Source organism: Chrysochloris asiatica, unplaced genomic scaffold (assembly GCF_000296735.1).
Source record: "Chrysochloris asiatica unplaced genomic scaffold, ChrAsi1.0 scaffold00219, whole genome shotgun sequence".
Classification (NCBI taxonomy): Eukaryota; Metazoa; Chordata; class Mammalia; order Afrosoricida; family Chrysochloridae; genus Chrysochloris; species Chrysochloris asiatica.
This window is the reverse complement of record NW_006408737.1, coordinates 2,668,063-2,683,739: the sequence shown is the minus strand read 5'-3', so window position 1 is coordinate 2,683,739 and position 15,677 is coordinate 2,668,063. Positions and strand designations below refer to the sequence as shown.

Here is a 15,677-nt window from a genome sequence, read left to right as displayed (position 1 = left end):
GTCACTCTTTCTTTCTAGTCTGTCTTTGTTTGGAAGCTCATCTGAAACCTGTCCACCATGGGTGACCCTGCTGGTTATTTAAAATACCGGTGGCATAGCCCTCAGAATCACAGCAATTCAAACCACCACAGCATGACAGACAGACGAGTGGTGGTTGCGTGGTTGCTGTTAAATAGGAATATCTTTGTGCTAGGGCCCTTAAGTCTGGCTCAAAGGCGGGATTTCTGTCCTTGGATGTCAATGAAGAGGCACAGCAGGGGCGACTGGGTTGTAGTGAGACGCTTTGGGCTGGGCTTGTGGGTCTCTAAGTTGGTTGACCCTGCCTCAAAGCCAGGATCCAACCGTTAGGCTAGGAAGGTGCTCTTGCCTCCGGGGTAAGTAGGACAACTTGGCCGGCCCCTGCAGTCTCTTCCCACTAGGCAGCGTCTCCCCATCGACCTGGTCTCTAGACACCTCTCACCCCACCGCTCCATGGTCTGGGTTTCATTTAACACCTCCACCAGGTCTACGCAGTTGTTGCACATCGTTTAGCTACCGCCCTCCATGATATATGGAGTAACATATTTTATTTAATAGTTTATCTTGGTGCATCATATTTAAATATTTTGATATACAGTATTTTGGGCCTCCATTTGTACTCTTTACCTAGACTCTACAGATGTTGGTTTACCTGCCAATATGTTTAGGGCACTTTGCTAAGTCATTAGGATGAAACTATATTTAGAATTTTCTTTAAACAGGCCCTGAAGCCCAATGTAAATGTCTCCAGCCTCAAAAAGTGGGATTACTATACAGAGGAGACCCTGTCCACAGGACCTTCCTATGACTGGATGATGCTGACCCCTAAGCACTTCCCCTCCGAGGACTCTGAACTGTCCAGAGGAGCTGGGCCCCAGAGTAGGAGGAGAACAGTGTGGCCATGCTATGATGACATCAGCTATACGCAGCCCGACGCTCTCACCAGCCTTTTCAGTGTAAGTCCACCATATGTAGAGAGATGCACAACTTAGGGCACCATGGTCTCTGGAAGCAAATGAGACCACAGGAACCAGACTAAGACTAGTTCACAAACTTCTGAACGTGGCTCCTTACTCTGAACTAGCATTAGAGGTATGAGGAAACCAGCTTTGCTCCCTAGAGTCACTAGGGAACTGGGCTCAGCTACTGCAAAAGAGATGCAATAAAAGTAAGTGTCCAGCATAAGGAAGCAATCAGTTAAATGGAATAAGTTACATCTTCAAGAGTTTCCAAGCTGTGTGAGCTGCCCAGGCAGCCTGAGTCAGGCCTGCGCTATGGCTTTTGTGGGATGCTGCACTTCCTCTGGTCAGAAGTTTGGGTAGCTAATGGCCTGGTGGGAACACTGCCAATCTTCTTCTACAAGGAATATTCTAAAGTGAAAACATTCTAGCAGTCGCCACCCTGATGAAAGCAACAGTCCCAAGGAAAGAGTCTGCATCAAGGCTTTGAACCGGTTTAGTTATGGCTGATGAAGTGAAATTGAAACAGACCCAAATTTTTAAAATTCAGATGAATTGAAACAATAACAAGAACAGGAAAAATTACAGGCCAAAGCCCTGGAGTGAGAGATTCAGATGAGGTGTAGTGAGCCATTTTGGGATCCTGATGTGGAATACTAAATTATTGCCAGGACTGTGTAGAGTGCTGGTAGCGCTTAGGATAAGCACTGGACTGCTATTCAAAAGGTCAGCAATTCAAACCCACCAGCTGCTCCTCAAGGGGAAAGATAGGCTTTCTACTGCCATAAAGATTTACATCCTCAGAAGCCCTATACAGGGTCGCTACGAGTTAGAATAGACTCGATGCCAGTAGGTTTGCCTTTGGTTGGTAGAGTGACACACATTCAAAGTGGTATTGTCAGCTGCCATCTTTGAGCCAGGCACCATTGTTTCCAACTATGTTGATCAAGAGTTAGTTGTTATGCAATGTTCATGCTGCCTTTGTATTCTAAGAGGACGATTAAGTTTGTAGCAAGGTGTTGACCCATAATTTTTTTCTGTTCCAGTTATCATCCTGGTTCACCCACATTTACAAATCCAGGTCCTTCCAGTGTCTCATCATCAGGCATGTCTGAACCAAGAAGAACCAGTTCAAAGCCCTGGTTTTAAGCCCTGATGCAGGCCAGACAGTTCTGAAGGTTTTCCTCCCTCTTGTTTCCTGATTAGAAGTAGTAGCAGTGTTCTCTGTTACAGAGGTAGCCACTCAGATTGCCAGCTTCCCTGTCAGAAGGAAATCCATTTCTTTGGGCATTTCTTGGCTCATTCTTCCCACATCTGGTTTGAGTCATCAGAGTTGAAGGAACAGTTCTTCTGTCAAAGACAGACTTCTCACCTAGCTTAGTTGTTAGGGGTCAGATGTGGACCCCATACTTTTGTCAGTGGCCATCAGTTTTCCCTTGGACTGTCCCAGGATGAACACGTTTGGGATACATATTTTCTCCCTTACTATTTAAGTCATTCTATAAGAAAAGGCTGAGTTACAGGTTCAAGTAAATCACCGTTGCCACAGTGTATCACACCAGCTAGAGATCCCATACTGCCGTGACTTGGGAGACCTCTGAGGCCTCATTTTTCACTTTTTCGTTAGCTGCTTTCTGGCCACGCTGTTTATCTGGACCTAGTACAGAGGATCTGTGGCTCTAGGGCACATCCTGATTTCTATGAAATACTAACCTGTCAGAAAACTCCTTTCCTTTACTTTGCAGGAAATTGAAAGATTGGAACATAAATTGAGCCAAACCCCTGAAAAGTGGCAGCAGCTGTGGGAAAGGGTGAAAGCAGACCTGAAAGAAGAGCCAAAAACAGACCATGTGAGTTGGCAGAGCCCCTTAGAGAGCTACTTGTGAACTTTTTGAGGGTGATAGGTCAGGTGGGGCCCACTGCCATGGGTGACAGGTGAGGTGGTGTGAGGTGGGGTTATGCAGGCTGGAAGGGAAGGAGATCATGCCCCAGAGAGCCAGAGCAGAGAGTTCCAAATGACCAAGTATTTCCTGAGTGCCTCACTTACCACAGTGACATAATTCCTATGTTTCAGGGTCCCATATCCAGGGAAATTACTGGGTTCTTTTTTATCTCTGTGGTTTCAGCTGATCTTTTACCAGTGGAAGGAGGAGGGGGATGCAAAACTGTGATTGCTTCAGAGAAATAAGCAGAGATTAAAAAATGTTGTAGAAGGACAAAGGTGCCTTCTGTTGTTCACGTCCCATGTTCTGTTTCTGATTTAAGAAACATTTACCAAGCATATAATATGTGTGAGAGGCCATGCTTAATACATACACACATTAGCATTCTAGTTAATGTACAATAAGGAAGTGGTCTTCTATCTTTTATACAAGGGTGCTTCAAAAAGTTCATGGAAAAATGGGATGAAAACATAATGGAATTTTCCCATGAACTTTTTGAAGCCCCCTCATGTGAGGGAATAGGTACAGAGAAATCACACAGCTAGTAATTGGTAGAATCCCATTTAAGCCCACATCAGACTGACTCCAAAGAAAACGAAAGGGAAATTAGGGTAAATGAGTATTCAGGAGAAAGGAGAGGTCCGCAGGTCAAAATGTCACAAAGAGGTCAAGGAGAATGAGGTAGAGAAGAAAACTTGGACTTGGTCAGAAGGGAACCTCTTTCCTTCAAATAGCAGATAGCCCATGGGTAGGTGATGTTTCCATGCTTGTTTTGTTAATTGACTTTTTTTTTTATCATGAAGGCAATATATAATTCATTTATTTTAATAAGACAATACACAGAAAGTTATAAAATAGAAGATAAAACTTGCCCACAATATATAACCTATGCTGTCAAATTTGTTTTATCATTCTTCACAACATATAACTTTACATAAAAGTGATTTAGTATACATACTGTTTTTAAACCTGCTTTCTTTTTACTTACCAGATGGCACACTTGTTCTTGTCACTGTGTAGACATCAGCATCATTTTGAATGGCTAGAATTCTATTGTATGGTATACCATAATCCGTTTTGATGTTGTTAAGTCCCCCAATAGAGAGTGTAGTAATGTATGAGTTGGGCTGCTAACCACAAGGTCAGCAGTTCATATTTACCAGCCATTCCTCAGGAGAACGATGATGCTTTTGGATATCCTACTCAAGGTTGCTATGAGTCAGAACCAACTTAACAACACACAACCAATAATGGACACTTAGGTTTCCAGTTTTTTTAAATAAACAACTCCAGGATAAACATCTTTGTACATGTATCTTAGCTCATTCATCTGGTTTTTCCCTTGAGATAAGTTTACAGAAATTAATTGATTGGGTCAATTTCTGAATGTCTCTGGTAAAGCTTGCCTAATTCCTACTCTCATTCCAGCCACAGAGGCACACTTCAGGCTCCCCAGGAATCATGCCTACTAACCTTCCTTCCTATCAGAAGAGGTCTCTGCTGCACCTCCCAGACAGCAGTGCAGGGGAGGAGCAAAGCACCAGCATCCCCCCATCCAATGGGGTGGACCGAAGAGCAGCCACGCTGTACAGCCAGTATACATCCAAGAATGATGAAAACAGGTGACAACTGAGTCTTCTTGCAGACTTGAAATGCATTTGCTTTCCATCCTTTTTTTGGTTTTAATTTGAGGGGTGGTGTTTGCTCCTGTTTAGTTTCTTCTACTTTAGATAGCTCTTTGAAAAGAAAAAATCCCAATTACAACTAAAATAATGCCAAGAGGTTATGATTGTTTGTGGTTAACAGTCCTGATCGTCATTATCACATGCCTGCCAGATCTTTCGAGGAAATATGTGTAGTCAGCACTTTTTCAGCTGCAAACCTCATAAGTCCAGCATACACTAGCTGAAGCAAAAGGAATTTACTCATATAAACTAGGAAGGCCAGTTCCTGATACTTCTGGATATGGGGACTCACAGAGTCTCTTGAGGCTCCTGTTTTTTTTCTAGAGCTGCTTTTCCCATGTGTTGCTTAAATCCCAGTTTAGCACAAAAGATATCTGTGGGTCTCTCCAAACCTCACAAGTTTAGTCATCTCAGCAGAAAAGAGGTCAACTTTTCCCAAAGGTCCAGTAGAAAAATCCTAGCAAAACCTCTGATTGGTTTTTCTTGTATTACCTAGAGGAAATAGAGGGACTTGACAAACAAAAACAGCAGCTATCCCCTTTACAGCACTTTTCAAATGAAAAATCAGAATAAATTGTTCTGTCATCCTTTCATTTTCTAGGTCCTTTGAGGGAACGCTTTACAAAAGAGGAGCCTTGCTGAAAGGTTGGAAGCCCCGCTGGTTTGTTCTGGATGTAACAAAACATCAGGTGATACTGTCAAAACTGAAAGAAATGCCTTCTAAGGCTGATCTCAGTCCCCAGCTGGGGTGACCTCAGCCTTCAGCCACACATTCCTCAGGCACAAACTATTTTCCTAGGGCCTCTCACATGCACCCTGCAGGGCTGCTCCAGGGTTCTGAGGGGCTACTCCAGCCATCTGAGGGAAGTTCCAAAGTCACCCTGCCTGAGAAACTGTAGGCAGAGGCAGTGACAGTTGAGCTGAGAGCTTTAAGAGTCATAGAACACTTCTTTCTAATGCTCAGCTATCTCTTGCCGCCTGCTCTTACAACCCAGGTCAGGAAATGCCCTGCGTTTTTCTGCCTGCTGATACCACATGCACATAGAAAACTTGTGTGTAGTCTCCAGAAAACAGGTTCTCAACATAAAAGATCCAACCAAAATTAAGGGCATAAATTTCTTAGCAAACATTATTATTGAACATGAACAAGGCATGGTTCTCCTTCCCTCAAAGATGGCAGCTGGTGGCAGGGCAGGGGGAGACCTTGTGCTTCTGTGGACAGGTAACAGACTGAACCTTGCTAACTCACAGTGGACAGGTAACAGACTGAACCTTGCTAACCATGTCCGGAACTCTTCCGTTATCAGGTTCTTAGCAGCATCCACAGTCCTGCTGTAGTGACCTCTCCCCAGACCTCCAGGCCCTCTGCATCCTTCACCAGGGAGAGCTGTGGGCCCGTGTGCCGGCTGTAGACTTCACACCACCTGGGAACACACGAGTCTTATACATTTTAATTCTCATTTTTTTCAGCTATTAAAGGGCTCTGTTAAGAAAGACATGGGCTGTAAGCCTATACAGTGTTCTGGTGGGACTGCATATGGAAACATGAGTCTTTGAGGGAAATAGAATTCATTTTCAAATATACAAATAGAAGGCCTTTTTAGGGGGTTATACTTTAAAATAACAATGTCTCTAAAATCATAGAGCCTACACTGTAGAAAAGTTCCATTAAACCACTAAATATATAACATACAAGAATGTCATAATTTTTCTGTAATTTACAATTACATCAAATTATACTTGCATTCCTGATGGTCTTTTGGATTTAATGTGAAAAGTATTCAGTTTGTTTCATTTAACGGTATTTATACCAGGCCTGAAGGGATAATAGAGAAGTCTAAGGCCTAAAGCACAATGACAAGAGGCACCAGACATATTCCTACTCTGTACATTCAAGACTGTGGACCGATTTTAGACTTTTTCACAAGCAATCCCTTTCATTTTAAAAATATTTTTCTTGTGGTTGGTGGTAGTGATGGTGAGTCATTGAGTCACTTCTGACGTATAGAGACCCTGTATAGGTTTCCCAAGACTGTAAATCTTTCTGAGAGCAGATAATATCAAATTCTACTTATTATACCAAATTATGTTTATTATTCCAAATTCAAGCATTTCATGAAGATGTAAACGTTTCCTGTTCTCCCAGCTCCCAGAGATAAACACTATTAACAATTTGGTATCAGCTGCTCTAAATAATTTTCATGTGTGGGGTTTATTGCTCTTAGTGTTAGTCATAGACATAAAACAATTACAACAGTGGTGTCACATAGTAACTAATCAAAGGTTAAGCTATTTTCTGTGTTCTTCAAAAATCACATTGTACCTACATGGTATTTAGCAACTTGATTTTTTTTCTTTTACATAACTTGGAACATTTATTTCCTGCTAGTTCACATAGATCTTCCATATCCTTTTAAAGCCATATAATATTCCATGGTATATGTGTTGTTGTTGTTATTGTTAAGTGCCATTGAGTCGGGTCTGGTATATGTGTACTGGCATTTAATTAACACCCCATTGAAAGACCAGCACATATTTTTCTACTTTTTGGTTGATAAAGACACCTTTACACATGTGTCTTTGTATGCTTGAGGGAGTGTTTCTGTAGGGTACATTTCTGGAATTGAGAAAGATGGATGGATCAGTAGGCATAATAATGTCAAATTTCAGGTGACATTGAAAAATTTGTTTTAACAAATTGTTTTAACAAGTTATATTCCAATTAATAATATTTGAGAGTATCTAGTGTCTTATACTCTAATCAACCTGAGTATTTATTATTGTTGTTGTTAAGTGCCATCGAGTCGGTTCCGACCCATAGCAACCCTGTATAGGGTTTCCAAGGAGCCACAGGTGAGCTTGAACCACGGACCTTGCAGTTCAAATGGTTTTGCAGTCTGATGCATTAACCCATAGCGCCACACCATGTTTAATATTTGTCAATCTGGTGAAAAGTTAAACCTCATTTTATTTCATTCATTTTTCTTGGTCAGTGAAGTTTGATCATCTTTTCAGATATTTATAGGTCATTTGTATCTCTTCTGTGACTTGCCTGTTGAAATCCTTTGGCTATTTTGTTTTTACTAGATTGTGTCTCTTATCCATTTCTAGGAATTCTTTATTTATTACAAACATTAAAAAAAAAAAAAAAGTTTCCATTGAGTCGATTCTGACTCATGGTTGAGCCCGTACGTGCAGAGTGTAAATCTTTTCATGAGATTTCCATGGCTGTAAGCTTTCAGAAGATCGCCTGCCTTTCTTCCAAGGCTCCTCTGTGTGGGTTCAAACCACCAACTTTTCAGTTAGTAGTTCAGCACCATCCATCACTCCTTTCTAAACATTTGTTGTTGTTAAGTGCCATTGAGTTTGAGTCAGTTCCAACCCATAGCAACCCTGTATGGGGTTTCCTAGGAGCAGTTGGTTAGCTTGAGCCACCAATTTTGTGGTGCAAACTGACTTTGCAGTCCAGTGCATTAACCCACCGTGCCACACTAGGACTTCTTCTAAACATTAACCCCTTTTTAATACATGTTAGGTATTTTTCACAGTTATAAGTTAATTTAATTTTATTTCATTTTAACAAGTAATAGGTATATAAAAGTCTTTATTTCACCCCTTCCTCCCAGTCACTCACTTCTCCTTCTAAAGGCAACCAGTGTTATCAATTTATTGTATATTATTCTAGACATAGTTTAGCATATATAAGTAAATGCATAGAAATGTTTATCTACCTACTTTTATACAAATGGTAGTATGTTATGCAGGATTCTGCATTTTTTTGTTGTTGTTCTTATATAGTTTATCTAAAAGTATGTTCTGGAGGTCATTCTATATCAGAACACAAAGAGTTGCTAGTTCATATTTGGTATTTTGGGACCCGTTATGTTTTCTCTTATATTCTTGGGGATGTAGCTATGCCAGAAGTTGGCAAACTTTCTTTGCAAGGGCCAGATAAATATTAGGCTTGCAAACCTTACAGTCTCTGTCATGCCTATTCAACTCTGCCATTGTAGATAATATGTAAACAAATGGGCATGACTGTTACCAATAAAACTGTATAAAAACAGGCAATTGACTGGCAGGTCATAGTTTGCCATCCCCTGAACTATGCAATTAAAAATATGTTTGATATATTTTATCCAAGGAGCTCTGGTAGCATAGTGGTTACGAGTTGGGCTGCTAATCTCATGGTCAGCTGTTTGAAACTACCAGTGGATCCATGGGAGAAAGATGAAGCTTTCTGCACCCATAAAGATTTACAGCGTCGGAAAATATAGGGCCACTATGTGTCAGAACCGATTCCACAGCACATAACCACCACCACCACCAGATTTTATCCAGTACTTCTAGCTGGAGAATATTCAGATTGTCCAGATTATAAATCACTACAAATGAAATCAGTTCATATTCTAGAACTTTCTCTTTAAAAAGTCTCCAATATCTAGCTAATGATAACCTGTAATCAGATCTTTTCTGTCAGGCCCTTAGCAAACCTCTCTCTGCTTGGTTTGTGGGGAAGCTCAGTTTCTTATTTAACCAGCTCTGTACTTAAGGCATCTGACTGGACTGATGTCACTTATTTTGAGTGTGAATGCTACTGATTTTATCTTCTGCCTCTACTAAGCAACACTTCAAATAATTTGCCTCATTTCTCAAGCTGGAATTTTTTCCTACTCTGGAATTAGTTTTCATGTCTTTCAAAGAGGACATTCGATCAATCCTAGACATAAGTCACCACCATCATTTCAGTTGGTGGGTGTGGTTTGAATCATCAAGAAATAATACATGTTATAATTTAGGCTCAAACCATGATTCTTTCTCCTACCTCTTCAATCTCCCCCTCATCTCCATCAGTGATGTACCTCCTCTAGGTCAGATTAAAGAAGGCTTCTCACAGAATCAAATACAAGTTGTTTTTACTTCTGTGAAACTGCTAGCTGTGTTGTTGTTGTTGTTGTTAGGTGCCATCAAGTTGGTACTGACTCATAGCAACCCTATGCACAAATAAATGAAACACTGCCCAATCCAGCGCCAACCTCACAATTGTTGCTACGCTTGAGCCCATTGCTCCTGTCACTGTGCCAATCCATCTCATTAGGGGTCTTCCTCTTTTTCTTTGACCATCTACTTTACCAAGCATGATATCCTGCTGTGACTGTTTTAGTTATTGCTAGTTGTCATTGAGTCGATACTGACCCATAGCGACCTTATACACAGCAGAACAAAACACTGCCTGATCCTGGGCCAACCTCACTACTGTTGCCAGGCTTGAGTCCATCGATGCTGCCACTTGGCCAGTCCATCTAGTTGGGGAATCTTCTCTTTTTCTCTGACCCCCCAACTACCAAACATGATATCCTTCTCCAGCAACTGGTCCCTCCTGACAATATCTGAAGTATGAGAGACGAAGTTTGGACATCTTGGCCTCCAAGGAACACTCTGGCTGCACTTCTTCCAAAACTGATCTATTGGTTCTTTTGGCAGCCCAAGGCACTTTTAGTATTCTCCTCCAACACCATAACTCAAAGTCATCAATTCTTCTACAGTTTTCCTTATTCACTGTCCAGCTTTCGCATGCATATGAGGTTATTGAAAATACCATGGCTTGGGTCAGGCACACCTTAGTCCTGAAGCTGACATCTTTGCTCTTCAACACTTTAAAAAGGTTTTGTGCAGCAGATTTGCCTAATGAAATACATCCTTTGATTCCTTGACTGCTGCTTTCGTGAGTGTTGTTAGTTGATCCAAGAAGAATGAAGTCCTTGACAACTTCAATATTTTCTCCGTTGTTAAGAATGTTGTTTATTGGTCCAGTGGTGAGGATTTTTGTTTTCTTTACATTGAGATGTAATCCATACCGAAGGCTGTGCTCTTTGATCTTCATCAGTAAATGTTTTAAGTCCTCTTCACTTTCAGCAAGCAAGGTTATATCATCTGCATATTTCAGGTTGTTAACGAGTCTTCCTCCAATCCTGATGCCACATTTTTCTTCATAGAACCCTGCTTCTCATATTATTTGCTCAGCATACAGGTTGAATAAGTATGGTGAAAGAATACAACCTTGTCGCACACCTTTCTTAATTTTAAACCATTCAGTGTTCCCATGTTCTGTTCGAACAACTGCTTCTTGGTCCAGGTACAGATTCCTCATGAGCACAATTAAGTGTTCCGGAATACTCATACTTCACAATGTTGTCCATAGTGTGTCATGATCCACACAACTGAAAGCCTTTGCATAGTCAATAAAGCACAGGTAAACACCTTTCTGATAATCTCTGCTTTCAGGCAAGATCCAGTAGACATCAGCAATGATATCCCTCATTCCATGGCTGCTTCTGAATCTGGCTTGAACCTCTGGAAGTTCTCTGTCAATGTATGCTTACAGACGTTTCTGTATTACCTTTAGTAAAACTTTACTCGCATAGGATATTAGAGATTGTCTGATGATTTCTGCATTCTGTTGTGACTAGTCGCTCCTAATAACTTATCTGAAATATGAAAGGCGAAGTCTGGCCATCCTGTACATTCTGGCTGTACTTCCTGCAGTGTAGATTTGTTGGTTCTTTTGACAGTCCCTGGTATACTTTTAATATTCTCCTCAAACACCATAACTCAAACATATCAATTCTTCTACAGTCTTCTTTATTCATTGTCTAACTTTTACATGCATATAAGGTTATTGAAAATACCATGTCTTGGGTCAGGCACACCTTAGTTCTCAAACTGACATCTTTGCTCTTGAACACTTTAAAGTGGTCTTGTACAGCAGATTTGCCTAAGGCAATATGTCATCTGATTTCTTGACTATTGCTTCCATGAATGTTAATGGTTGATCCGAGCAAAGTGAAGTCTTCAATCTTTACTCCATTTATCATGAAGATATTTATTGGCCCAATGGTGAGGATTTTTGTTTTCTTTAGATTGAGATGCAACCCATACCGAAGGCTGTGATCTTTGATCTTCATCAGTATTTTTAAGTCCTCTTAGTTTTCAGCAAGCAAGGTTATATCATTTGCATATTGCAGGTTGTTAATGAGTCTTCCTCCAACCCTGATGCCATGTTTTTCTTCATATAAACCTGTTTGATTGCATGTTTGCTCAATTTCAGACTGAAGAAGTTGGTAAAATTCTTCTATTTCATCATCACTGACTTCAGTGGTTGGTGTGTGAATTTGATGAATAGTGGTATCACCCGGTCTTCCTTGCAGACATATGGATATTATCCTGTCACAGACAGCATTGTACTTGAAGATAGGTCTTGAAATAATTTTTTATAGTGATTGAGACACAATTCCTCTTCCAACTTGCCATTCCCAGCATAGTAAACCATATGGCTGTCAGATTCAAAATGACCAATACCAGTCCATTTCAGGTCACTAATGCCTAGGATATTGATCTTTAGGCATCCCATTTCATTTTTGACAACTTCCAGTTTTTACTAGATTCATACTTCTTACATTCCATGTTCTGAATGTTTACAACTGTTCATGGATGTTTACAATTGTTTTTCCTCATTTTAAGTTGTGCCCCATCAGCAAACGAAGGTCTCAAAAAAGCTTTGCTCCATTTGCGTCATTATGGTCAATTCTACTAGGAGGCATTGAGGAGGAAGCTCTCCTCCTATTGTATTTTCAGTGCCTTCCAACCTGAGGGGCTCGTTTTTCTGACATTGTATCTGACAGTCTTTATGATGCTATTCATCATGTTTCAATATTCAATATTCTGGTACTATCTGACAGTGTTTCTCTGCTATTTATTCATAAGGTTTTCAGTGACTAAATATTCAGAAGTAGTCCGTATGTCCTTCTTCCTAGTTCGTCTTAGTCTGGAAGCTCATTTGAAACCTGTCCACTGTGGGTAACCTGCTGGTATTTAAAATACTGGTGGCTTACATAATCACAGCAACACACAAGCCACCACAGTACTACAAACCACAATTTGCTGTTTGCTAGCAGTGTTGCTATTTGCAAACTGAATGGATTCTGCTTCTGACCTTGACCTTCTAGATGATTCTTCCCTCCCTTCAAAGATAAGGTCCAGAGTGAGGAAGAGACTTGTCCAAGACCATTCAGAGTGAAAGGTTGGCAGTTTGAACCCACTCAGCTGCTCTGCAGGAGAAAGATCTACCAATCTGCTTCCATAAAGATTGTAGCCAAGAGAGTCCTACCAGGCAGTTCTACTCTTTCACCTGAGTCACTGGGATTTGGAATTGACTCTGTACCCACAGCAACATGTTGCTAGTACTACTTTCAAGCTTGAAAACGATTCCATCTGACTTGGGTATACTTTCTAAACTGTAGCATGCCACAATCCCCCTCTCTCTACTCCCCCCACCACCATACACACAAACACACACACACAGAATCCTGGTGTGGCACTATAGGATAAATACTGGATTGCTAACCTCAAGGTCAGTGGTTCAAACCCACCAAGTGCTCCTCCAAAACCCTATACAGGGTTGCTATGAGTCAGAACTGACTCAACAGCACTTCACAACAACAACATACACATTTTGTATACTTATGTAGATACTGAAGGAAGTAATCAGATGCAGTCCGAAAGGTTTTTCTCTGTGTGTCTAATATCCTATCTCTATTCTTTTGGGTCCAGCTGCGATACTATGACTCAGGTGAGGACACAAGCTGTAAAGGCCACATTGATCTGGCTGAAGTTGAAATGGTCATTCCTGCTGGCCCCAGCATGGGAGCCCCAAAGCACACAAGTGACAAGGCTTTCTTTGATGTAAGTTGATCTTTCTTGGCTCTGTACTTGGTACTTTATTTATCATTTGTCTACCTATAAGAATTCTGGGGACCTCAGAGCAATTGATGGTGAATGCAAATAGGCCACGAAGCCTCAGGACTATAGAAGTTGAACTCAGCACTCCTGATCCACAAGCCTGACCTCTACAAGCTCTCCAGATGTCTCCAAAGATTGAAACAGGTTGCTCAAAGGATTCCTTCTAAAGGATTGCAACCACGTATGACAGCAGATGAAGTCCTTGTAAAAATGTTAGTTACTTCAGTCACCATCTACATTCAAGAACGGGTGCTACTTCCCACTGTACCAGTGGTCTTCTTGCTTAGCTGTTTGCAGAGGAAGGTGCTGATCACACATGCTGTCTGCCTTAACATCTCCAGCAGCCTTTAGGTGGACCCTGGGGAATTGTATGGGCTACACACTAGAGGAAGAAGCCCCATCTAGTTTCTGGAGAACCATACAGTACGCAGGGCTTCATATAAAAGGCAGAGGTCATGTAGGGCTCTGCTCAGGCCATGAAGCCATTTCTCTGACTCTGGTCCCAACTGAAGACAAGAGAAAGGTACAGAAAGGGGGCACAAAGGTCAGTTTCAACACAGCAAAGTTGAATCCTAGGCTTCTCCTTAGAGCACAGGGAGCTGCCCTGATTCATCCTTGGCTTTGGTGTGGAATGTGGGAGTGGCCAGAATCTAGCCATTCCTGACTCCCCCTCCCCCCTTAATCTGGGAAGATGTAGTAAGGCGTTTCTACAGTGGTTCCTTTCTCTGCCAGCACATTTTTAGTAATGTTCCCTGTTGAGTCAGGGGCTAGAAAGTGAAGTGACTGTAAAGGCACTAATAGTACAGCAATGAAGGGGAGAGAAAAGACAGATCCTGGGGCAGTGCAGAGAGAGAAGATCAGAGGGACTGATTTGGACACTTGCCCAATGCCATCAAACACCCTGCCCTTCATCTGTAGTAACTTGGTCATTTGTTTTTGCAGCTCAAGACCAGCAAACGTGTGTATAACTTCTGTGCCCAGGATGGACAAAGTGCCCAGCAATGGATGGACAGGATCCAGAGCTGTATCTCTGATGCATGATGCCCATGGTCAATCCAAGCAGAGAAAGAGGGAGGACTCATGCTGAGATAGAAGAGAAAAGCGTGAATCCTCGAGGAACTGACACCTTGCTTTCAGTTCTGATGAATCATCCCAGGGCCTGAGGTTCTCCTACCCAGCCTTACCTGGTTCCCCTCCTTGAGCTGTTGCTGTTTCTACTTAACCATGTGGGTGTGCCATGCAGGTTTGGTCAGGCACTCCCTGTATCTTGCACTAAATTGCTCTCATGGGGTCTTGGTGATTAGGGATCAGAAGAATGTCTCCTGGGCCACCACCTGTCATTCCTCCTCTAGGCAAAATGGCCACCACCCGCTGGGGTCCATGATTTTCTTGGAGAGCTTTGTAGCAAACAAAAATAACCCTCCAGTACTACTCTGCCTTCTACATAGAAGGGCTTCTCATGAGAGGCACCTACTCTTACTGCCTGACCTCAGAGATGCTCAGTTCTCTGGTGCTACCAGGAATTGCTTCCATGATCCCTGCTGGGCCGCTGGGGTTCACAGTAAAGAGGCCTTGGTGCTCAGTAGCAGACAAGGTGGAGACAGATTGTCCAGGGAGTGATGCCTCAATGACCAGGCCAGTGCAGGAAAAGACTGAATTCTTTAGATCAGAGGTGCTCTGGGGAGGCAGGGCCTTGTGTTCTGGTGTTTTCTTCTGCTTCCTGTCACCTTCCTACACAAATAACATACAAACAGCTGACTGCACTAACCCACAAAGCCAAGCACATGCACTGAACTCCTAATGAAGTGAAGAACTTGGAAAGACAGAGGCCAGCTACTTATGACCACACGACACCCGCAACAAGGGCTGTGTTGCCTGTCATTAGCCTGTGGTTTGATCAGCTATCCCAACACCACTTCTGCACAAGCAAAGTAAAATTTGTTTTAGATTTTCTTTACTTTTGATAACTTTGTGTTTGTTCAGCTTAGGCTCTGAGGAATACTGTTTGCCCTCCATGAACAGAAACAACATCTCCACCAGAGTCACTGATGTTAGCAGGAGTCATAGTAGCTAAATCAATGCATTTGTTTTGAAATGTTAATATGTTAAATATCAAACTAATATTTCAAAAATATGTATATATGATTTCTATATCCTTGTTTTTCAGTCTGTATCTAATTTAATACAAAATTAACTCATTCATAAGACTTTAGTAATGAAACTATTCCCTTTTATAAAAAATAAAAAGCCACTTTGTCTTTTTAGATTAAAGA

The 15,677-nt window shown here is 41.6% G+C and overlaps 1 protein-coding gene across 2 annotated transcripts in view; it reads left to right on the top strand.

Annotated features, from left to right (window-relative positions):
- SBF2 (SET binding factor 2) overlaps positions 1 to 14,784 on the top strand; it is a 552,380-nt gene extending 537,596 nt beyond the window's left edge. The window contains exons 35-40 of one of the 2 annotated variants that reach the window (XM_006873002.1): positions 741 to 974; positions 2,723 to 2,827; positions 4,355 to 4,542; positions 5,207 to 5,294; positions 13,216 to 13,347; positions 14,347 to 14,784. In XM_006873002.1, the coding sequence (XP_006873064.1) occupies positions 741 to 974; positions 2,723 to 2,827; positions 4,355 to 4,542; positions 5,207 to 5,294; positions 13,216 to 13,347; positions 14,347 to 14,445 (846 nt within the window). In that variant the 3' untranslated portion in view covers positions 14,446 to 14,784. Of the gene's footprint in view, positions 1 to 740; positions 975 to 2,722; positions 2,828 to 4,348; positions 4,543 to 5,206; positions 5,295 to 13,215; positions 13,348 to 14,346 lie in introns of both variants that reach the window. The other variant, XM_006873003.1, reaches the window with a different exon arrangement.
- The last annotated feature ends 893 nt before the right edge of the window (positions 14,785 to 15,677 follow it).